Raw genomic sequence first — 24,422 nt, forward strand, 5'->3', positions numbered from 1 at the left:
ACAAACAACAATAATTATTGTAACATCAGCACAAACAACTGTTCCATAATTAACAGGTGTCTCATAAAAATAATTAATTACACAAGGTCACACGTAGGGTCAAAAGACAGGTACTCCAACCTCGTGATTATAAATATTATATACGCCTGCTGTTCTCATGTAGGATAACAAAAGCTCGGGTTGTCACGCAGTGCAGTAACTATTAATTATTTCTTATTTAAGGTTAGCATGTTGTGTTTACATGTATTTTGATTGTTTGCCGGTTTTATATTCCGGTGAACAATACTCTTTTTGTGATTAAAGGCATCGCTTCAATGTCACTAAACTAATCGTTATTGCTTGAGATTGTGTCTGGACTATGGTTTTAACAAGATCGTGCTTTGTTGGTCATCATTAATACTGTTTAGTGATCAAATTTCCATCATTAGCTAGGTTGGTCTTGTCGTTTTGGAATCATTTTATAGATGTTATCATATGTTTCCGTAAATCATTTGGATATTCCACCTTAAATTGAACAATGATGCAGTTTCGATATTTTCACAACAGTTATGAAGAAATCACAAAACTTTCTGCACGAAACATGCTGCCAAAGTATCTCTTCCATGATGAAAGGAATCACTTGGGATTTGATTATATTTCCTGTACATGTGTTCTGCTGTCAAGTTTTTGGTACAAAACTAACCACCATTTGTCATTGGTTGTGTCTCGTTTTTCGGACCAGGTGAACACATTTGGCACCATTATTTTATTAACCTATTTCAAACAGAATCCAAAATGTAGGTCTATTATGAAATGCAATGCATATTTATAAAGAAAGAAGGGGATGGATATACATCTTTGTTATGAATAATTGTCAATGATGTTATAATGACAAAGCATTCTAAAAAGTATTTTATTTGTCACAAGGTCTGCATGGCACCGTTTTCAATCCTCCCGTCCTATGCCGCAGACTTCACTTAGAATGATTATGAGAATGTATATTTCAAAATAATTGAAAACTGTTCTGAATTTTTTTTATTTTACTACGACGCGTCGGTGCATTAATTTTCTGGTAGGACAGAATGAGTATCTTACTTTGAGAAAACAAAACTATTGATAGGATTATGATATAAGTCGTAAGGTCCCCCGATGATATTTAAATTTGGTCCATATTGTCTTTTAATCTGGTTTGTATGTCTCAATCGTAAATTGATATTAGTATCTATCAAGAGAACATGTTATGCCAAGATATATAAACATTAATGTAGTACAAACAGTTATAACGAAGAAACAGCAAAGGAATGCTAAATATATTTACATCAGGTTTGTGGCAGGCTCTGCGAGAGGTGTTCCCAAGCTTAATGGCTTCTTTTGGGCAAAAAACAACAACATCCAGAGACGAGCGCAAGCAGTCGGTTTACAGGTTACCCATGAGAACGGTTATTAAAGCGTCCACTGTTTTGTATGTTAGCTGGTTTAAGTAAACAACTAACTCCAGTTAGAAGACAACATTTTATTAGTTCTTAACAGCATGGATGCTACAAGCAGAGTGCATACATGTATGAATGGTCAAGTGTATTCTGAACAGAGAGACTGCTATTGGCTAGTGGGCGATACACCTTTACTACAGTGGGTTGGGCTTATCAGTAATTGGCAGCTAGTCCAATTATGTAACATCTCTCTTTCTTTGAAGTAGGGTTCTCACAGTCAGTACTGGAGTTCACAGCTTGTAGTAATTTGCTAAGTTCCTATGTCAATAAATGCACAGCTTGACTTATCCATTTTATGACTGCATAGTTTATATTACATGTCTTGTGGTTTTCTGCTAATGTAAGAACACTCTCTATTATATCTAAAATCTAACAAGAATTAAACATATAAACATGAAAAAGTAGTTCCTGAAAACATTGTTTACATAGTCAATACAGCATGTATTTACAATGAAAGTTTCTGAGGCATTTTGACATTCCGACCCGATCTCGTTGTATAATAAACCCTATCATCAGATGTTTGACAATGGCTATTTGAAATGGTCTGTGCTTGTGAGTTGACAGGTATTTCAACTGAAGGGGAATTAAATGTTTCCTCTGATACTTGTGGCTGTACTGTATTACCTAGAGAAGATGACTTTTCTGTAGCAGGACAAGGTATTGGGCTAGGATTTAGATCAGAGGTGGATGGATTTGACTGATAAGATTGACCATTGGTGGGAAAAGGTTTCTCATTAGTTTTTAAAAGATGTTGCCTGTTTCTTCTGTATAATCCTTCGTTCTCTGTTTTGACAACATATGACCTATTGTTAACCCTTTTTTCTACTACAGCAGGTAACCAACGTTTTCCTTGCCTTACCCTTACACTTTCACCTATTTCAAGAGATCTGAGTGGCTTAGCAGACTGGTCATGATAAAACTTTGACTTTTGTTTGGAAATATGCATTTTGTCTTTAACAGTCTGCATATCATGTACTCGTGGCTTAAGTTGTTTGTCTACTAATGGCAGTGTTGACCTTAACTGTCTGCTCATTAAGAGCTGTGCAGGGGATTGACCACATTGTAATGGGGCATTGCGATACTCTAACAGTGCTAGGTATGGGTCATTTCCTGCCTGTTTTGTTTTTGTGAACAGAGACTTAATTGTCTTGACGGTAATTTCAGCAAGTCCATTACCCGAGGAGTGACCTGGGGAAGATGTTATGTGTTTGAAATCGTACTGTTCTGCAAATTTGTTGAACTCTAAAGAGTCATAGCATGGTCCATTATCAGATCGTAAAACTTCTGGGATGCCGTGACGGCTGAAGTAACCTTTCAATTTATCAATCACTGTGACTGACCTTGAGTTTGGGAGCATGCTAACCTCAAAATATCTGCTGTATGCATCTACCAGCAAGACATAATCAGAATTGTTCCAGTGGAACAGATCTGTGGCACAGATTTGCCATGGTCTATCGGGCACTTTGCTAGGTTGCAGGGGTTCCTTTTGATTTGAACACCTGTGTTCTAGGCAAATTGGGCAATTTAGCACTAGTGATTTTATCTCTGAAGACATATTTGGCCAAAACAGAACCTCGCGTGCGCGTTGTGTGCATTTCTCTACACCAAAGTGACCTTCATGAATCTTTTCCAACATTAAGGGTCTGATTTCCTTGGGAATAAGGATTTTGTTTCCTTTCAGTATAATGCCATCAACTACTGACAATTCATCCCTAAAGTTCCAAAATTCAAGAAGCGTGCTGGGGCATTGTGGTCTGTCATTTGACCATCCTTCAAGAATAACCTTTGCAAGTAATTGCATTTGAGAATCTGACTCTGTGGCAGTCCTTATCAGATCCATTTTCTGATCACTTACAGGTAAATTTGACATGACAGCGTGTACATGCACGTCTAAACCTTCTGCAATTTCTGGGTATGTGTCAGGTAAATATTTGCGAGACAGCGTGTCTGCTAGAGGAATTTGTTTACCTGGGACAAATATCAATTCTACATCGTATTTCTGCAACTGTAACAGCAAACGTTGCAAACGTGGGGGTGCACAATGCAAGCCTTTTTTCCAAATTGCCAACAGTGGTTTATGATCGCTCTGACATTTGATTCGTTTACCATATACGTACTGGTGAAACCTTTTGCAACCAAAGAAAATGGCATATAGCTCTTTCGTTATCTGAGCATAGTTAACCTCTGTTTTAGTGAGAGATTTCGAAGCAAAACTGACTGGTTTCTCATCTTGCATGAGAACTGCAGCAAGGCCATATTTGGAAGCATCAACCTGTAGAGTTATTTCCTTTTTGGGGTCAAAGTAAGCTAATACAGGACCTGGACTCTGAGTTATGACATTTTTGACTTTCTGAAATGCTTCCTGTTGGGGCATATCCCATACAAATTCTACATCCTTAGAAAGTAGTTGCCTTAAGGGCAGTGTGATTTCAGAGAGTTTGGGTGCAAACCTTTGAAGGTATGTGACCATTCCCAAAACAGTTTGTAGTTCTGATTTTGAATTTGGTGGTGGCATGTCCTGTATGGCCTTGACTTTTGCAGGATCCATTTTTAGTCCCTCAGAGCTGAGAATGTGACCAAAGAAGGGGATTTCGCTCTTGCCTATATCGGTCTTATCTGCATTAAGTTTTATACCCATTTCACGACATCTCGTCATGAGCATGTCAAAATTGCGGTCGTGATCTGCATGATCCTTACCAAAAACGACAATATCGTCAACAATTGTCCTAACACCTGGCAAATTTTCAAGACAATGGTCCATTTTTTCTTGGAACAAATCATTTGCGTTATTCAGGCCAAATGGTAACCGCAAGAAACGATACCTGCCAAAGGGGCTGTTGAATGTTGTCAGGTATGAAGCCTTTTCTGTGAGCTTAATTGACCAATAACCACTGCGAGCATCAAGCTTTGAGAAAATGGTTGCATTTGACAACTCTGGCAATATGTCATCAAGCGTCTTGTTTGGATAGTGTGGTCTTTTGATTGCGTCATTGAGGTCTTTTGGATCTAAGCATATCCTTAAAGAACCGTTTGCTTTTTCTACAGTGACCAAACTGTTTACCCAGTCTGTAGGTTCAGTGACTTTGCAAGTGACATTTAGATGTTCCATGCGATCAAGTTCTACCTTGAGTTTGTCTTTAATTGCGACAGGGACTTTGCGAGGTGGGTGAACTACAGGTAAGACGTTTTCATGCAAGTGAATTTCACATTCACCTGGCAACTGACCAATACCTTCGAAAACGTCTGCGTATTTCGAGAGGACTTTATCCTTTGTGAGAGGTGTGTGATTTACGTGCGGGAGCTGGTAGCCCTGCCTTTCTTGCAACCAGGAGACATTCCACGTGGGTTCCAAAAACAGAAAGACCGGTCAACGGGACGCGGCAAACTTCAACTTAACATTGTACTTGGACAGCTGTTGAAGGAAGCAAAGGTCGTACCGCTCCCACACAAGCTCGATCGTAGGAGAGGGGGGGGGGGGGGTAGGCGAAATAGACGAAATAGACGGGATGTCTTCCTAGATATGGACACATGGAGCTAGGAGTTGTGGGGTCCACATGAATGATGCCCATGATATTCTTTGTGGGGATTTGCAGGGAGAGATGGAAATTTATGATTGATTCCGATACTGTTTAAAGTGATTCTCTTATTCAAAATTAATACATACACATGTATTACAAACATACATCTTGAATGATAAACCTTTTAACTCCTTACTAAATAATGCATTTATGGAAAATATTGATCACTGATAACAAGATTGTAACCGTGTTTTTAATAGCTAAAAACGCAAAAATATTAAATGGTTGGTGAATGCTAAAATATTTACTGTGATCTATTATGCCCTCATAAGGAAGAAATACAATGTTTTCTGCACCTTTCTTTCAAATTAAACTTGGTATCATTCATAAAAACCATTCTTTTCGACATTTATCCATCCTTTTTAGTATATTGAAACCGTGGATTATTTGGGATTAAGAGTGCATCTTTAAATCAGTACATGTAATCCGTACCTTATGATATTTATTACCCATTTGTTCACAGGGGGCAGAAACAAATTATTTTCTTATATGTATACATTTTAGACTAACATTATATGTATACATATAAGAAAATAATTTGTTTCTGCCCCCCCCCCTGTGATTTTTTTAGCATGTATACAGTACTGTATTAGTTTTATTTATTATCTAGACTTTTAAATCCCTCCTAAAAGCATTCGTTTGCTAGGCGTTAAAATGCTTCGTAAAATGGCAAAGGGATTGAAAAGTCATGGGGTAAAAACTCCTGCTTACACATGCTTACATTGGCCATTGCTAATATTGAACTGTTGCCTGCTACTATTACAACGCCCTCTATATTATTGTGGCTACCATCAAAAGATCATGTTCATTTCTCTCCTGTTCACGTTCACGGTGCGAAAACTTACTCTTTCTACCAATTAATGTCATTATTTGATTATGAAATTGTCGCTTTGAGCATAACTAAAGGGTTGTCTGATTAATAGGACGCACATTTTATAACAGTAATCGGACTGATATATTTCGGATATTAAAGCCGAGTTGGTTTATCTTCGTTTTGACTTTTGTTAGAGTAAGACATTTCATTACTCATCTCGGACATTTCTCTTGAAATCAATACTCTCTCCAGGTATTATTAATGTTAATAAGGGAACCACTGCTACCATAAATTCAGGGATAATTACTCTAAACACAGGGCTTTTTCACCAAAAATAGTGAAGAGGCCTAGCCTATTCATTTTGGGAAATTTAAACATGTGAAATTCTGCAAATTGGGAAATTTAAATGCGTAAACAACTTAAACTGGGAAATTCCATATATGAGGATTAAAGACACTTTTAAACATTGGTCAAGGTATCCATATGAAACTTGGGACTCATGTTACAAAAAACAGGCTTATATCTTACATGTGAGTCTACTTCTAGCTTATTTTTTTTTCAATTATGACCTTTTTAATGTGAATTGTGTACAAACACTCCACGGGGCCTAACTTGAAAAGTCTAAAATGTATGGACTTCCAATTAAAACACATGTAGATCTTATTGGGGATAAATCATGTCTGTGACTTCCCTTTTTTAACATGATGCAATGACAAGAGAGGGAGAGAGATTAGTTTTAATTTTCATAGAGTTGATTCTAAATCGAGAGAAAGAATTGATAACAATATATGGACTAGATGGTCCTTGAATAACGTTTAATTTTATTTTTTATACTGGTTGAGTTTGTAAATCCGAACAGTTTTGACAGTTTTTTAACAATATCTTTGCGAGTTTTGGTTCTAGTAACTTCAAACTTAGCATTAATAATGTTTGGTTCAAACCTCAGCCTCTGCTGAAGTAAACATTCACAAAATATTTTGATTCATAAACGCAAAACGTTCATTTCAAGCACAGTAAATCATCATTCACACGGTGAAATGGAGTATGTAAATCCCGATCGCTTTTAAAATTATATATTATCTAAAAATAGATTGCTATTCCGTCATAGTTTGTTTTTATTTCTAATCAAACACACAATGGGAATGGGAATCAACTGGAACAGAATCTAATCTTATAAAATTTGAGTTGTGTCCCTTGCATCGAAAATCTAAGAACATTCCTTACCCATGATATTGATTACAGTGCGATTTAGGTCTGTGACGTCATTCCCCCCTGCCTGCTGCATATTTACATTTCACCTGCTTAAGAGTTTGACAGGAGTTTATAAGTAAAATACTCACCTAAACTTGACGAAAATTCGCATTCGTAGCTAAGGCAAGCGTCTGTATCGATCTAGATCATCGAATTATTGATCAAGGTAAACAAACGCATGGTTTAACGGGTGTTCGGGATTTATAAACTGTTCGAATTTACAAACTCAACCACTACAGCATTCTTCTAATTTGCACAACAGAATATATTTTTATTGGAAATTTTTGAAGTAACATCTTCCTTTTTAGGAAAAATATCTTGGAATTGGGAAAAAAAATATCTGGAAATTGGGAAAATATGCCATTTTTCCCAATTGTGAAGTAGCCTACTTTCGGCCCCTAGCAATGAAGGTGAAAAAGCCCTGAAACAGTATATATTTTACAATGATCAGCTATAATAGCTTATACTAAGTCACTCTCGTTGGCACAATGTTGCCTGAAAGTGTGGTCTGACCATCTCGTGTTGTGGGGGAAATCGGAGCACCCGGAGAAAACCCACCTGTCGGACTTGGTGACCACTAACCAAACTCCCATGCGTCCTGGCCAGGAATCAAACCGGGGTCGCCTTGGTGAGAAGCAAAGGAATAGTTTTAGCCACAATAATGAGTAATCAGGGATACGCTTTTATTATTTTTACATTTCTTATGTATCTCTGTCTCGAGTCTGCCATAGTAAAAAACGTCAAAAGACTTGTTGACGGCCATTTAGGTTGATTAAGATAATTTTAGCAAGCAATTTTTTGCGATATATCTCTTAAAAGCAATAAAATACATTAATGTGTGATAGTCTGAAAATGTTTATTTTAATATTAACAAGAGCAACATAATAGCAATGCAAATAAACAGTTTAACACGTTTTTGCTACAAGGTCAATAAATCAAGATGATCCGGCAATCACTAGCGCTGCTGATAATAAAATCCTCTGGAAATTGAGCCACACTGTGAAATACAGTCATGGATTAAGCGCATCAAATGAGTTATGTACTCAGGGGAATTCAGTTTTTTACTTGTAAACCCCACTAAGTTTGGTTGGTGGTAATGAAGCCGGACAAGTGAGTTTTCTCGGTGGGTTCTCCAGGTTTCCCCCCACAACACAAGACCACACTCTCGCGCAACGTCGTGTCAACGAGAGTGACTAAGTATAAGTTAATATAACTTTCTTCACAATCATTGTAAATTAATTAAAGTTTAAACTAAACTAACCTCCATGAGCTACTTAAGAAAGTGGAAGTTAAGCGTGGAGTGGACTTATTAGTATTCATCACTGCTGTGACAGCTCTAGTGTTTCATCTTGCTGTAACTTATCACTGAAAATGGTCTGTTTTCCTAGGGATAACTTATCTCACTCTGAACTTGAGTCCACCCTTAACAGCTAGAATAAGATAAGATACTGCTAAAAGAGTGAAGGTCAAACTTGCCCCAATTTCGCGTATTAATATGAACACACAGTAAAGGCCTTTAAATAGCATGTGACAATATGGTGAAGCAGGGTAAGAGTTACAAATTAATATTCCCTGTAGGTTTGTTGTTCGCATTATACCTTTTATGTTAAAAATTGTTCATATTGTTTGTTTTTTCAGTGAGACATCAATGGACTTGCAGCAAGTATCCGGTACCAAGGAAGATGGATTGAAATAAAATAAAAATAAACAAATATTGGATTAAGTTAAGTTTTGATTAATATTTTGATGAAGTTTTATTTTCTTACAATACTTTGAATATTAAGCTAGAAGTGATTTGAATATGTAAGGTTGCTCTGAAAGTAATCTTAAAACTTGAAAATGCAATCAAGCAAATTTAATAGAAAGCCAGTAAGGCGAACTTTAACTCAGATCAATACATCTACCACGCAAAATTTCCCCAAAACTAGAGCTACTCATGACACAAATGTCAGAAGTAGTAATAAAAGAGAAACAGTGCGCACCGAGTCTAACTCGCAAGATTACCGACCATATTATTCCTCCCAGGCCTCCAGTCGGGGGCATGCAGGTCCTAGTGTAATTCAGTCAGGCCAAATTGTTCAGCATGTGATGATTCCAGTACCAGTGCCAGTTGGATCAGAAATAAATCCCAGTCTGTTTACTTCACAAATTATTACTGCACCACTGCAGGCACCCGTAAGTATTAATGAAAATTCAAATTCTAGCTACCAAGAGCAGGATAGTCGACATAGTAAGTTAAACCCTGCTGATGACTTGAATTACTATCTGAGCAAAGATAACAGTGCTAAGAAGGAAGGTAGAAATTACAGACGAAGACAAGACTCTGGTTCTCCAGATAGCTATTCTAGTAGTAGTCACAGACCCAGAGATAAAGATCTTGAAAGATACATAGATAGATCCCCTAAAAGAAGGGAAAGGTCAAGAAGAACTTATGGGCCAGTTCGAGAACGAGATAGGTATGAAAGGGACATACATAATGACAATTTAGAAAGACATGACAGAGAAAGTGAGTCAAGAAATAGATATTCAGATTATTTTAGAGATAAAAGTCCTGTGTCTAGTAGGTCATATAGTCCTTCAACTGAGATATCTATGAGTTCAAGAGAAAGGTATTACCGAGAACATACTAGAGAAGAAAGAAGCTTTAGGAGAAATAGATCCAGACATAGTAGATCACGGAGTATCGAACAAAGTAGAGGTTCTTACCATGAACAAGAACATTCTAGGGAGTCCTATCATGCTAGAAATGAAGATAGATCCAGGGAGGAAAGGCCAAGGTCACATTCTAGAAACGAGCGCAGGGGCGGTGCAGTTTTGTTTGAGGATGAGCAAGAAGTAAAGTATGACAATGATGAAAGGAAAGTTGATTATATGGATCATGAAGAACATGATACTATAAGTGATATTTTTAAAGAAAGTAGGGATAGAGATGGTAGAGAAAGAGACTGGGAACATGAAAGACATAGAGACATTGACAGGCCTAGAGAGTTGGACACAGATTTGGAAGAAGGTGAATATGATAGAAGGGATTTGATAGAAAACGATTATAATAGAGATTTAAGGGAAAGTGAACTTGATAGAAGGGAAAGAGAACTTGAAAGAATAAGGGAATTGGAAGAGATAAAGAGAGAACATGAAAGGGAAAGGGAATTAGAAGAAGAAGAAAGAGAACATGAAATTATAAGACAACTGAAAGAAAAAGAGAGAGAACTTGAGATAATAAGGGACTTGGAGGAAAGGGAAAGAATGAAAGAAATGGATGATTATAGAGAAAGAGAAGTGCATGACTTGGAAAGAAGGAGTATTCATAGTCGCGGTAGTAGTGTAAGACAAAGAGAAACCGAACAGTTCAGTAGGTCTAGAGAGCATTCTCAATTATCTGAACATGAAAGTTATGGCAAAAGAAGGCTGAGCCCTGTGTCTTTGGACAGAGTGAGCAGTAGAAGTAGTAAACTCAGGAGAGACTTAAGTCCTGTGTCAGTGTCCATGTCTCATGATGATTTGAAAATTCATGTAAGTGATCAAGGTAGATGGATTGAAACTGAAAAACACGAGAATGATTTAAGTTCCGTTTCAGATGAATTTGAAATGGAAAGGAAAAGTCATGACTATAATAGGACTATGGTTGATGATAAAGTTTATGTTGCAAACGATGGACATAAATCAAATGAAGATTACTTAGATGCCACTGATTTAGTTTCTGATGATGAAGTTAATTACAAAGATGAAAACTTTGACTACTTTAAGAAAGGTTTTGAAAAAGACAGACATACAGACTTAAAAAGTGAAAATCAACCGCATAAACATAAAGAGGTCAACAGCAGTACCAATCTTAAGATACCTAATGTGTGCACTTATTATCAGAACACAAGGAAGGGATGCAATAATCCACAATGTGGTTTTCTTCATGTTTGTAAGGCAATGGTTTTGGAAAATTGTAGATATGGACCAAAGTGTGTGAAGTCACATGACTTCCTCTCAAACCAACCATTTGAGCTACTAAAAAAGCAAAATCCAAATGAGGATCTAAGAAGTCAGAACTTTTATTGGAAAATAATTGGACTGCTGCAAAAAAGAATTCTAGTTGAATGTGGACGGACTGATCTAATTCCTGTTATTGAAGAAAAGCAGCAAGCCAGACTTAAGGCTGTTGAAGAGTCAAAGAGTGTTACAAAATATGCTTCTGGACCAGGACATGATCTAAGGACACAGATAGATCATTCTAAAAGAAGAACATATACTGAAAACAAACAAACTGATTATCAAACAAAGAGAGAAACCGTAGAAAAGTCTGTCAGTTACAAAAATGTTACTGGTGTAAAGCAAAACAAAAACAAGCATTCTGTTGACGCTAGAAATCCAAATGAAGAAAAGGATCAAAAGAGCAGGGCAAAATATTCTAAAGATAGTGCAAAAGAACAGAATAAAGATACCAGTGACATCAGTGATGATAAAGAAGACTTGAGTTCTGTGTCAGGTGATGAAGGCAATTGGGAGGAATATGAGAAGTATGAAAAAGTGTCTGATGCTGGTATGTCTAATAAAGGAAATAAAGATGACGAGGAGCTGGATAATGTCAGCTCATGTGGATCACATGAGAGCGATTATCGAGCAATAGAATTTTCTGGACCAGCCCCTGTCCCAGAAAACATTGCAGTTCCAATTGGCATGAATGATCCACTTGTGTTCAATAGACCGTTGGGAAGTAAGCTTGAAAACTATGTTGGACCATTAAATAGGCCACCCCCAGGTTTTCCAATAAATCCTGCAGCAATGGGCAGAGGTCCTCCAAATCTTTCACAACCACCACCTGGACATATGGATTCTCATCAAGTTATGGGAATGAATAGACCTCCATCAATGGGAATCTTTCCTATTCCACCTCCTAATCCAAACTTGCAGATGAGAGGTCAAAATATGTCCATGTTCAGGCAAAATTTTCCAGTTGGTGGCCACAATATTCCACCAGGTTCTATTCTGCCTGGAGCCACAAATATCCATGGAAACTTTGGTGGACCAAATATTAGACCAATGATGTCAACACCGCCCTTGCCAAGCCATTTGCCCTCTCCAGAATTTATGAAACAGGTGATTCAGTGTCTGCCAAAGAACACTTTTAAAAATGAAAACACACCAGCTATTGTTGAAGCCAAGGAAGATAAAAAGAAAAAGGTTGAACTAAATCCTGAACTGAAAGAAACAATTAAATCTGTGTGGAAGTTTCCACAAAAGACACAAGTGAATATGTCAGTTATTGAATTTGTGACAGAAACGGAGGCCTACAAAGAGGAATTTATATCTGAGATCATCAGGATTCTCGTAAATCTTCAGTTGCCGTATGTGACTATGAAAAAACTTATATCTGTTATCAAGGAAAAAGTGATGATCAATATCAAATCAGAAGTGGACTTGAGAAAGATTCTTGATATGTATCCTTCAAATTTTCAGATTGAAGAGCAAGAAGATTCTGATGATGAGGATGAAAAAGAGTCAAAGAAACTTGTGAAAATTAAGGCAAATGTAACTCTTGGTTTCTGTGAAAAACATGGATTCTTGCCTTTCGCTATTGGGAAATGTGAATGCAATGCTTTACATGTGTGCAAGTTCTACTTCCTGAGCCGTTGCCCAAATAAACATTGCAAGTTCGGACACAAACTGAAGACTGAACATAACATTGGAGTGTTGAAAAACCACAAGCTTCATAGGCTCACTGGTGAAGAAATTATGATTTTTTTAAGAGATGTAGAAAATCGTAACAAAGAAACAGTCCCAGCTGTGTGTAAATATTATATTAGAGAAAAAAGTTGTTACAAAGGAGACAACACAGACTTTGATACAATTTGCCATGGACTACACATGTGTCAGTATGCAGTAAAGAATAGGTGTACAAATAAGGAATGTGAAAAATCCCATAGCATTAGGGACATCCAACCCAATAGTTTGTTAGTGAAATATGGACTAGATCCAGATGAATTAGGAGATGGTAAAGTCATGACAATGCTGAAAGAGGTTTGTCTTGCTTCCGATAAGGAAAAAGAGAAAACAAAGAAATCCTTCAGAGGAAAGGAAAGTGTCAAAACAGTTCAAAAACCTGGAGGTGTTCTTACTAAAAACAAGAACAGTACAGAAAAAGCTCATAGCTCAAAAGTAACTACAAAAAATATGGGTACGGGAATGGAGGACCGTATAAAGAAAAAGATATCTGATCTTGGACAAAAGATTTACAGTATTCCAGCAGTTTGCAAGTTCTATCAAAATGAGATGGGATGTAGGAAAAGGGATTGGGGACTAGATGGAAAATGTCACTTCCTTCATATCTGTCAGTATTTTGTTATTGGGGAATGTAAGTTTGAGGAAAATTGTAAGCGCTCGCATGATCTGTTCTCTGGCCAGACTTCAGAGACATTGAAAAAGTATAATATTGATACTGATGTGTTTGACAGATATGAAATCCTAGAACTGTTGAGAAAATCTTCAGATGCTCCAATTGCAATACCACAAAAGGAGGAAGAGAGAAATTATGAAGTTATTGAAAACAAAGACGCTGATCACCATGTTAAACAAACAAGTGCTTACAAAGAAGCAATTAAAAAGGCACAGGAAAGAATGTTAATTGAGAAGGATGATGTTGAAGAACAAGGGAATGTAGAAGAAATGGGTTCATATGAGCCAATGAACATTGAAGCTGCAACAGCAAAGTCAATACTAAAAAACAAGATTGCTAAACATGTTGAAAGTGAAAAGCAATTGTTCCAAAGTTGTAACATAGAGGATGTCATCAAACATATTATGGAGGAAAAGAAAGTAGATTTGACCAAAAATCAGGATAGGTGTTATGGGGAAGAGGGTCACAGTGGAGCAAATATTGGAGATTGGGAATCAGGTCATGAAAGTGATGAAGGGGAAGAGGCTGAAACAAAAAAAAGTTAAACATCAAGGTGAAACAGAAACAGGCGTATGAAAACAACAACTGGATTTAGTATAACAAAGAGAAGAAAAGGGTTGAAAACGCTGCAATAAGTGATGAGGTGGAAGTTTCAAATAGTGGAAGTGAGTTACATGTGTACTTAAGGGTAGTGCTTCTGTATCTTTGTGTTCTCATAAAAGCATTTGGTACAAGATGGGATATATACAGTGTTAGTGGATTTAAAAAGTGCACATTTTTTCATTGCATTAAACTGGGCATTAAGTGTGGAAAAAAGGAAAAAGTGTTATTTAAAATTCTGGATATGAACAAGTATGTATACTTGTGATTCAGATACCTGTGAAATAAAGTGTAGTTTTTAAGTGAAAACAAGATTAAATGTTTTCAAGTGATATTTTTTCTGTAAATATGTGATTAAGTGGGAGGTATAAAAAGCTGAGATGTTCAAATGAAATTTGAAATTATTTTTTTGGAGGTACCACAAACCTTTATATAAATACATTATAGTAAATAATATATATCTTTGCCATGTTTGTCTTATTGTCATTGTTGCAATGAACTGATTGATATATTTAGGGTGTAGTTCGGCTTGATGGTTGACCATAGCTTTAAATATATAATTGAATTTAATTTATTAATTTGTAAGTGTCGAGCAATCAAATAATTGAACTTATTGATTAAAGTCACTTAATAAAATTAATAATATTAACTCCGATAGTTCATCCTCTTACAAGTTTCTTGACTCAGATACATGTAGTTTATCCTCTTACATTAGCTTCTATGAAAATCGTTTGTTTGTTCTATTCATGTAGCTGTATAAGTATGTATTAATTGAATTATAATTGTATTTTATTGTAAACACTTATCATGGTACTATGAAATTCTAGAAATTCAGAAAATGAAGAATGGAAAGAAATTATTGCAGTTTTTTCTGAAAGTTTGGAGAAAAGCAAGCAATCTTACTTTCAGTAGCAAATTCCCAATTGTACATGTAGAAATGTTAATCTTATATAAATTAAATAGCATGCACGTCACAAGTAATTCGTATACAATTTACACGTTAATTGAACTTTGTTCAAAATATGTTTAAGGTTTTTCTTCCATTGAAGTGTATTGAATATCGAATATTAATGATAGTGGTTCTAGTTGTTGTTGCTTATATATATGTTTTCTTGTACGTCTGTATATAAACAGTAAATCTTCATTGCCTTTATTCTTCTTTCTTTTCTTTTCTTTTTTGAAGAATAGATAGTCGGACCTTGCTGTCTATAACCAAAGGAGATCAAGTTATATTTGTGTTTTTGCTTGCCTGTTTAGAAGAAAAATTATTACTAAAGTGTCGTGTGATGAAACACTTGGCCATAATCTCAAATCCATTTAAGATAGCCACACGAAACTTTGTTAACAACTTAAACTTTTTTGACAATAAACAAACATCTGTTGAAATTCCTATTATTAGATTTCAACTTTCTCAATCACCTGTCAGTGGTTAGTGCTCATTGTGATCTACGGTAGTGTAGATTTGTCCTCATTGTCCATTCTCCATCATCAACAGTTTGTTTGTGTTCCGCTCTCTTGCTTAAAACTGAATGAAATGATGGTCAAGTTCTAGTTCTGTAAAAAAAAAATGGTCTGACAGATTAGGCAAAATGTTAAGAGAAAATTGTTTACACACTAGATTTGTCTACCTGATGTAAATCATATCTATCGAAATGTTTGATTTGTATGTCAAATTGTTGTTAGCTTGATTGCCTAGTCATTAGTTAATATTTAGCATGCACCCTTTGCCAATTTAAGTCTGGTGACTGAAGTATTTCGACAGGCAGTTTATTGCGATTTGGAATACATTTGGTTAATGAAACTTAGTAGGTAGGTTAGTTGTCTTTTAAATACTAATAACCCCTATTATTTTTTTTGTGTAGGTCAGATGTCAATGTCACATTAATCATTTGCAAGAAGAGGGTGCATCTATTGTGTTGCAGACCTGACATTTTTTGTGGGGAAAAATATGGCATTAATACAATGTATCAATTCAACCTTAAAAACATGTGATGTTTTATAATTGCTACTTTTCTTTCGTTCACATTTCACAAAAAAATATTTCTTTTTACATATGACTCTATAAAATGCAAACGAGTCTGGATAAGTTCAAGGTAATAATTATATAAAAGGTCAAGCGATTTTGTATTACATTGAAAGATTGGTCAATGCCCTTGTAATGAATGACGCGACATATAACCTATGTTGGTACCCAGGGTAAAGGACTCGAAACAAGTCCAGGGTAGAGCCATGTGTTTGTGATCGCTGCATATGACTCTTGAAGGATATTAATTAAACTTTAGTCACTTGTCCTACCCATCAATGACGATGATGTGCAATCGTAACTTTTATTCCAAGAACAACGTTTGTCTGTGGCATTCTGGTCGAACTGCAGTGATTTTTTTGCTTGATAAATCTCTGAAACTTCGGCCAGTATTATGATAAAGTAAATTAAGTTTTTCCTTACACTTTCACAGTCATTTTCCTTATTCAAGTCCATCTTACTGATTGTATGAGATAAAAATTCAACAATTTCTGAAATACTTTTGTTTTTATGGATATTTTTGGAAACACATATAATACTTTTATACTAAAAATGCTAAAATATTTCTTTTAATTTGACTGTGAGAATTTTAAAGAAATCAAGTAGTTAGGCTTGCATAAAATGTGATATGAATACTGGCCTTAATCCTACAATCCTCCAGAAGTCAAGGTCATATCTAGAGACCAGTATGACATTAAAACTGATATTGAGATAAAAAATGATGAGCGCTCCCGACAGGTGACATCAAATCCGTGTAATTCAAGCTTTAAAAGACAAGTCACACTTGAGGAAATGTAGTTTATTTCAATTTTCTAATATGACAGACAGAAACGACAATAACAATAGATTATTTCTTTACGTCAATGCGTAAGTGAGCATTTGATCTACAGACAGTAAAACAGATTGTTCAAGGACGCTGGGGCCCCGAGCCTAAACCTCGAGTGAGCCCATGTTTCCAACGACCCAAGTTTCCATTTTAGTCTGTTTTGAAATGTATTGTTAAAGAATCACAAAATATGTAAAGACGCATGTATACATGTACAAGTAATGTATAATAATTTGAGTTAACAAAACTTAAATATCACAATTTGAGTAAACAAAACTTAAATATCACAAAGTGGTTACAGTGTATATACATTTATATATACGTTGTATCACAATTTGGTGGATAGCAAAATGCTGGACGGAACAGTTTAACAGCCTGAAGAGAACAACATCAAACCAGAAAAAAATGCTGTCTGATAGTCTGAAGGTGAAATCCTGAAATCAGGATTAAATCTTGAATAGCATTATCCCTGAACGCTTGGTTTTCAAAAGAAAAACAAACAAAAAAAACAAACTTAAAAATCATAAGTTACTTAAGTTTTGTTAGAACCAAGATGTTTTTGCATGCGCAGTTTCTTTCTTCAAGAACAATATTTTATCTTTGTTCAATTAAAAGTACTAAAATATCACAAACAAATCATAAAGAGCACAATAGTACATAGATGGTGGTCTGAAAAATGTTGACCTCAAACAGAGAAAGGATGCAATATATTAAGACTAATGGAAGGTTAAAAAACTATGACTATTTTTCTTTCAAACATACACCTTTTACACCTCTTTTCATTGCCTCATACATAGAATATATAATAAATCATATATCCTGTCTTGAACCATTTACATGTCTCTTTGGTACAAATACTGGTAACTCACAAAAGTTCATCCAAAAATAATAAACAAAAATAACTTATGAGGGTCAGTCGGGGGAAATGGAAACAATATTTTGATATGCCTTATAAATACTCGAAGGCATATGTACACCAGAGATAACTAATATATTGTCAAGGGTTGAACATGTTACTCCCAGTTTTGATTAATTCAGCCTAATTATTACACTTAATACAAGTCATTGCATTGGCAAAATGTAAATAAAAAAATCATCTGAGGTAAACATGATTCCATGGAATATTAATGTATATCACAGACAATATCATGAATATAAGACATTCACAAAAAATTATAAGTGTAAGAAATAAAAAAAATATCAGTATATAAATTTTAAAATTTGTATAACGTTTACCCTCAAAAACAAAATGTTTCACAAAATATAAAAATGTCCAGTTTTTCTAGTCAGGAATCCTATTTGTTGACGATGTCATGTGGGAAAACCAATTTGGAACTATATATGTCAAAATCAATACATGCGCCATACCTATCAGACTTAACAAAGCTTACTGCAAGAAATGGCCAAATGTCAACATTGTACTGACTAAGAATAACATGACTTGGACTGATTATCAAATTACACTGATTACTATACACAGACATGACACAGCATGAAGTGATTCTAGACAGTAATATAAACAGCCATGACACAGCATCAAATTACACTGGATGGTAATATAGACAGACATGACACGGCATCAAATTACACTGGATGGTAATATACACAGACATGACACGGCATCAAATTACACTGGATGGTAATATACACAGACATGACACGGCATCAAATTACACTGGACGGTAATATACACAGACATGACACGGCATCAAATTACACTGGACGGTACTATACACAGACATGACACGGCATCAAATTACACTGGACGGTACTATACACAGACATGACACGGCATCAAATTACACTGGACGGTCCTATACACAGACATGACACGGCATCAAATTACACTGGACGGTACTATACACAGACATGACATAGCATCAAATCATGCTGGATGGAAATATAAACAGACATGACAGCATCAGATTAGACTGGATGGAAATCGAACGGACATGATAACAAAAGTTACACTGTGCGGTTATATAAACAGATATAAAAAAACCCTGACATATCATCAAATTACACTGGGAAGTTATATAATCAGATATAAATAGACCTGACATATGAAATTTAAATGGGTACACATTCAATTCAAGAAATTAGTAGAATTTAGACAATATTAAAGCATCATACATCATTTTACAGAAGGTCAAGTTTAAGATTTGCAGGTTAAGGATTGATCTTGACTCATAACCCGAGTGCCAACTTTGGGTTTCAATAACCTTAACATCAAGGATGTGACATTATATTCAAATCATAAAAAAAAACGGAATTTTGTTGCGATGAGTGGTTTTACTCAATAGGAGTGCAACAATGAAATAAGCAATGATATCCAAAAGGATATCAGCTATTAAATAAGCAATGATATCATAATGCTTGAAGCAGTTCATGCGAATTGAATGTCAGATTTTCTCTGAAGAAGTCTGGGACTATGTAATATATGAAAATAAACATATGTATAATATATAAGTAATATATTTATATTTTGCCAATGGAGTGTATTCATTGATTGTCAATTAACTAAATCTGGATCAACACTACCACATGAAAAGGGACAAATAAATAGAGGAATTGAATTTCAACAATACATAGTGATTTGAAATGTAAGGAGCAATTCAAGATCAATGCTAAATTATGTAATAAAAGTAATAGAGAATCATGATTTCAGTTACTAAAACTTGTGCACTGTTAGCATTGTACATTGAACTCCACTTATATCAATATTTACAAAGCTCAAGCAACCACACAGCTGACCCATTCACTCCACGCAAAATCCCTCCATGCAAAATCACATTAATGAACAAGTTTTGCTTTTAGGTTTTGCTTTTTCCAGCCTCTCTCTTGTCTGTGATTTGGTTCCCTCGATTTTCTTAGTTTCTTCCTCTTCATCCCCTCCAATTGAGAAACTGTATTCCCTTCTCCGGTTGAACTTGGCCTCGTTTGTCTCCATTTGATTTTCTTCCTCTTCATCCCCTCCAATTGAGAAACTGTATTCCCTTCTCCGGTTTAACTTGGCCTCGTTTGTCTCCATTTGATTTTCTTCCTCTTCATCCCCTCCAATTGAGAAACTGTATTCCCTTCTCCTGTTGAACTTGGCCTCGATTGTCTCCTTTTGATTTTCTTCCTCTTCATCCCCTCCAATTGAGAAACTGTATTCCCTTCTCCGGTTGAACTTGGCCTCGTTTCTCACGAGGTCTGAATCAAGTTCAACATTAAGTGAAGCCTCTTCTTGTTTATGGACGGATTTCTTTTCCATCAAATCGTTCTGATTCTGCTGTATTTCGACTTCTTTCTCCTTTTCAGACTAAAATGTGAAAAATGCAACTTAACCATTATGGAAATAAAAACCATTAAGATTTCTCCACCAAATATCAGGGCTGGTATTTATAGCTTCTTAAGTCATTTCATATTCAAGTCATTTTCCTAAGTCTAAAATGTTCATAACAAAATTAACTAGAAATGTGTCCATAGGACACGGATGCCCCCACTTCGATTTTTTGTCACAGAAAATAAGCCATAATGATTATTCAGGATAATCTGCACATATAGGATAAGTTGAGTTGGGTTTTACGGCATCGCAAGACTGTATAGGTTATATGGCGCCATTCAGGCAGGAAAAAACTTGTTGGATCCACATTGGACACATACTTTTCAAGAATTAGATTGGAAACATATATTTTTGAAGTATTTTTGGCAAAAAAGGGCCGTAACTCCTAAATGACTAAAGCGATTTCCATGACTATCGAACTTGATCAAGATATTATGGTCACAAACATGTGTTTAAAGTTTGGTGAGGATTGGACAAACAGTTTTCAAGAATTAGATTGGAAACATATATTTTTGAAGTATTTTTGGCAAAAAAGGGCCGTAACTCCTAAATGACTGAAGCGATTTCCATGACTATCGAACTTGATCAAGATATTATGGTCACAAACATGTGTTTAAAGTTTGGTGAGGATTGGACAAACGGTTTTCAAGAATTAGATCGGAAACAATCTTCGGGACGTACGTACGTACAGACAGACAGACGTACGTACGGACAAGGGCAACCCTATATGCCGCCACTTTGTGGGGGCATAAAAAGTGTTCCTTTACATGGGAGTATGAATTTTAATTAAAGTCTATGAAAATGAAGTCTGTTTGACAGTATCAAGAAGTTATTATAGATGAAAAGTGAGAAACATTTAGGAATAGGAATTAATTTTGGAAATGACTTAAGAAGTTTTATGAATGCTTAATTTGTTATTTAGGTGGCTTGTTTTATATCAGCTTTAGTTGGAACTAAGAGTGAGCTAGCTAATCTGATTCTCCAGTAAAAAGATTTGAACAGTGAAAGGAAATAAAGTTTAAACTTATTTATTTTACAATTATGAAACAAGTTTATACAACAATTTATTAACTAGAGCTATCACTGGATGTAATTAATACCCCTACTACACCACTTTCTTGTAATAGCAAAATATTGGTATTTATTTTCAAAACAGTACGCATTGTCCAAATTTCATTGATGTAGCTTCAAAAATAAGAAAGTAGGTCAAAAGGGCTGGGGCCAAACTTTGCTGCGTGCCATCGTATGATGCTACATAACAAATATCAAAGGTCTTGGTTTCTTATATAAGTCTATAGGAAATTTGTGAACCACAGGGCATAGTCAGTTTTTCCCCAAGGGGGCATGAGTTGAACAAACTTGGTAGAAGACTATTATGAATCATTATGATGCTGCATACAAAATCTCAAGGGTGTGGGCCTAGCAGTGCCAGACAAGAACATTTTTTTAAAGATTGCCCTAACTATGCAAGAATCTATGACCCCCAGGGTGGGTCAGATTTTTACCACAGGGGCATCATCTGAACCAACTGAAAATTGGTAGAGGTCCACTAGACAATACAACACACCAAATATCGAAGCTCTAGGCCTCATAATTTTTTGTCAAGATTTTTAGGTTTTTCCTTTTGGTTGCTATGGCAATCAGAGTTCTGCATGGAATTCATTTCTTTGAACAATTTTGAAAGGGCACAATCAAAGAAACTTCACAATAAAGTTTCATCTAAATTAGCCAAGCGGTTTAGGAAATGTTGTTTGAAGCAATTGTTGATGGCCAGACATGTGAGCTAAAAGCATCATAAACAAAGAAATGATTTTTTTGCACAGCACTTCTCCTCATCTAAATCAATGTGTATGAAGTTTGAAGTGGATACCTCAAAAACATATGGAGTATTGAAGATATGGAGACATGACCCGATGTCCCAAAAAGGACAAGACAAGGTGATTTCTATATAGTTCACAGCACTATGTGGTGGGGATATAATCATGGTTTTACAAGAGCACGAGGACAAAGTGTATGGCAGCTACTGTTGCAGCCTTTAATTAACCTAGGTGCATATTGAATCAATATACCACTTAAGCATCCAATCAGTTATCACAGTAATAATTGATTTTTCACGAGTAAAATAATCACCTCAGTTTGCGGCATGGCATACTTTGTTGGTTTCACAGCTTGGCCTGGGTGGACACTCACCACTTTAGACTCGGCCACTGCCGTGTTCAGGGCATCTGTAATTGAAGAAAAAAGAACCAGTCAATCAATGAGACAGATTTCAAACATTGTAAAATAGGTGTCAATCATCCTTGACTGGTTACACACAGCCGACACTCGCCCTTTTAGACTGAGCCACTGCTATGCTTAGGGGATCTGTAATTAAAGAAATGAAGAACCAGTCTATCAATGAGTCAGAGTTATAACATTGTAATATTGGTGTCTATGAATGTCAACAAGCCTCTCTTTTGTTAATATAAATATTAAATCCTGAGGTACAGACCCTGTGACACATGAGTGTATTGTCACTGGTAAAATTAGTACAAATTTTCATATAAATATCTTTAATGCATGGTTTTGAGATATGGCTGAGGTAGAAAGTTTTGCAGGCTTACGAGGACACCAATGCTTGAAATCTGCAAATCAGATATGTAGCCTGTGAAGTGTGACCATCATTTTACCAATAAAGGTTACCATTACTTAGGGTCTGTTTCAATAAAGGTTTTTGTCAATCTTAGTTATAAATTGAATATATCCTAGAACCAAATTTTCGTTATTTTGCTGTATATATACAGAGGATAATACATATACGGTGTAAGATCGCACTTAATTTCACTGAGTGAGCACCAAAAGTGATATTTCACAAATGGCGAAGCATATTGAAAAGCTTTGTTAGCGGCTTATACATGTGCCCTCTTGTAGGATTTTTTCTATCCCGACCGAAAACACATGATAGATACTTAAAACCCTTATGTGTCTGCAATGCTTGGCAAGAAACACAAAAACAGGTATACTATCATATGTTCTACTATCAATACCTGGATTCCTCTTTGAGAGTTTTGTGGCCTGAAACTCTTCCCTCACTTTATCGAGGTCAGCGTCAGGAAAAGCTCGCAAGGATTGTACGAGCCTCTGATCATCTGCGAGCACCTTCTCCCCACCCTCTGACGAGCCGTCATCCATGCTGAGTACAGTCGCCTTCATCGAGGTCAGATGTTGGTTACAAAGCCATATGGTCTTTCCATTTTGAAGCCGACATCTACAAAAAAAAAGCTCCGCATACTCATTAACTCGCCACGTACGAAAACTGTAACAGTTTTGTTTTCTTTTTATTACACTTGAACCAGCAGTTTAAGAGGAGTTTTGACTATGTTTGTGACAGCTCGACAACACTCATTCAGCATTGCAGTCTTCTTCCCACAATAAGAGGGTGAGAGACTTAATTTTATTTGTATTAACAAGCAGAACTGACCCTGAAACCCTGTTTGTGGTATTCAGGTGGTTTTTTTAAGCAATACGCAGTCACACAATTTGGGCATTAATCAGTTTGCAGACTCAAGTTTAATATCATCTGTAATGCAGGGGCTATGAATACAAACAGTCTCATGCCCAAGTGTAGACTCAGAAAAGGGCTATTTTCAAATAACAAAAAATAATATTTTTAACATTCACATTACAACAATAAATGCAAATAAATTGCACAATTACATTCTCGATTATTAAAATATTTGCTGATTAGAATACGGTACCTGGAGAGTTTGCCCATGGCCTTTTGAGTGTCTTCATCTAGGTCCTTAACAATCTGACGGAAGTCATGGTAGATTTGTTGGTAGTCTGATATGTTTGCTGCCGGGCTCTTAAATGTTACAGGGATTTTTTATTGGCAAAAACAAAGGTAAAATTATCAATGCTTCATCGAATGAAAGCTGTGGTCAATTTGCTTGTAGTTGGCGATGTTCGCTACAGTGCTCTGTATTGTCAAAGAAATAATCCAATGAAAGGTATATAATTTTCAGCTTTTATTCTTGTTCTTGTGCACTCTTGTGTATCTATATAGAGGTAATTTTAGCACTTCACCATCTGCCAAATTTGTCATAAATTTGCTGATAGATGGATATGTTTGTGGCATGCTCTGTTGTGTAGCAGGGATTATCATGTGA

At 35.8% G+C, this 24,422-nt stretch overlaps 2 protein-coding genes across 2 annotated transcripts in view; one reads left to right on the forward strand and one right to left on the reverse strand.

The window, feature by feature from the left end:
- The first annotated feature begins 5,806 nt into the window (after window positions 1-5,806).
- LOC128220223 (uncharacterized) lies at window positions 5,807-15,241 on the forward strand. Its single transcript, XM_052928521.1, has 2 exons — window positions 5,807-5,878; window positions 8,751-15,241. The coding sequence occupies exon 2, from the start codon at window positions 8,952-8,954 to the stop codon at window positions 14,040-14,042; it is 5,091 nt and encodes a 1,696-aa protein (XP_052784481.1). The 5' UTR covers window positions 5,807-5,878; window positions 8,751-8,951; the 3' UTR covers window positions 14,043-15,241.
- Window positions 15,242-16,904: 1,663 nt separating this feature from the next.
- LOC128219925 (uncharacterized) overlaps window positions 16,905-24,422 on the reverse strand; it is an 80,791-nt gene continuing 73,273 nt past the window's right edge. The window contains exons 63-66 of the mRNA XM_052928103.1: window positions 24,012-24,118; window positions 23,301-23,521; window positions 22,405-22,499; window positions 16,905-20,250 (exon numbers count right to left, since the gene is read on the reverse strand). Coding sequence (XP_052784063.1) covers window positions 19,735-20,250; window positions 22,405-22,499; window positions 23,301-23,521; window positions 24,012-24,118 — 939 coding nt within the window. The 3' untranslated portion in view covers window positions 16,905-19,734. The remainder of the gene's footprint in view (window positions 20,251-22,404; window positions 22,500-23,300; window positions 23,522-24,011; window positions 24,119-24,422) is intronic.

The sequence above is a fragment of the Mya arenaria genome, chromosome 15 (genome assembly GCF_026914265.1).
Source record: "Mya arenaria isolate MELC-2E11 chromosome 15, ASM2691426v1".
Taxonomy (NCBI): domain Eukaryota; kingdom Metazoa; phylum Mollusca; class Bivalvia; order Myida; family Myidae; genus Mya; species Mya arenaria.

Coding starts and splice junctions, on each gene's coding strand:
- LOC128220223 (XM_052928521.1), top strand. CDS start 8,952: ATGCAATCAAGCAAATTTAATAGAAAGCCAGTAAGGCGAACTTTAACT.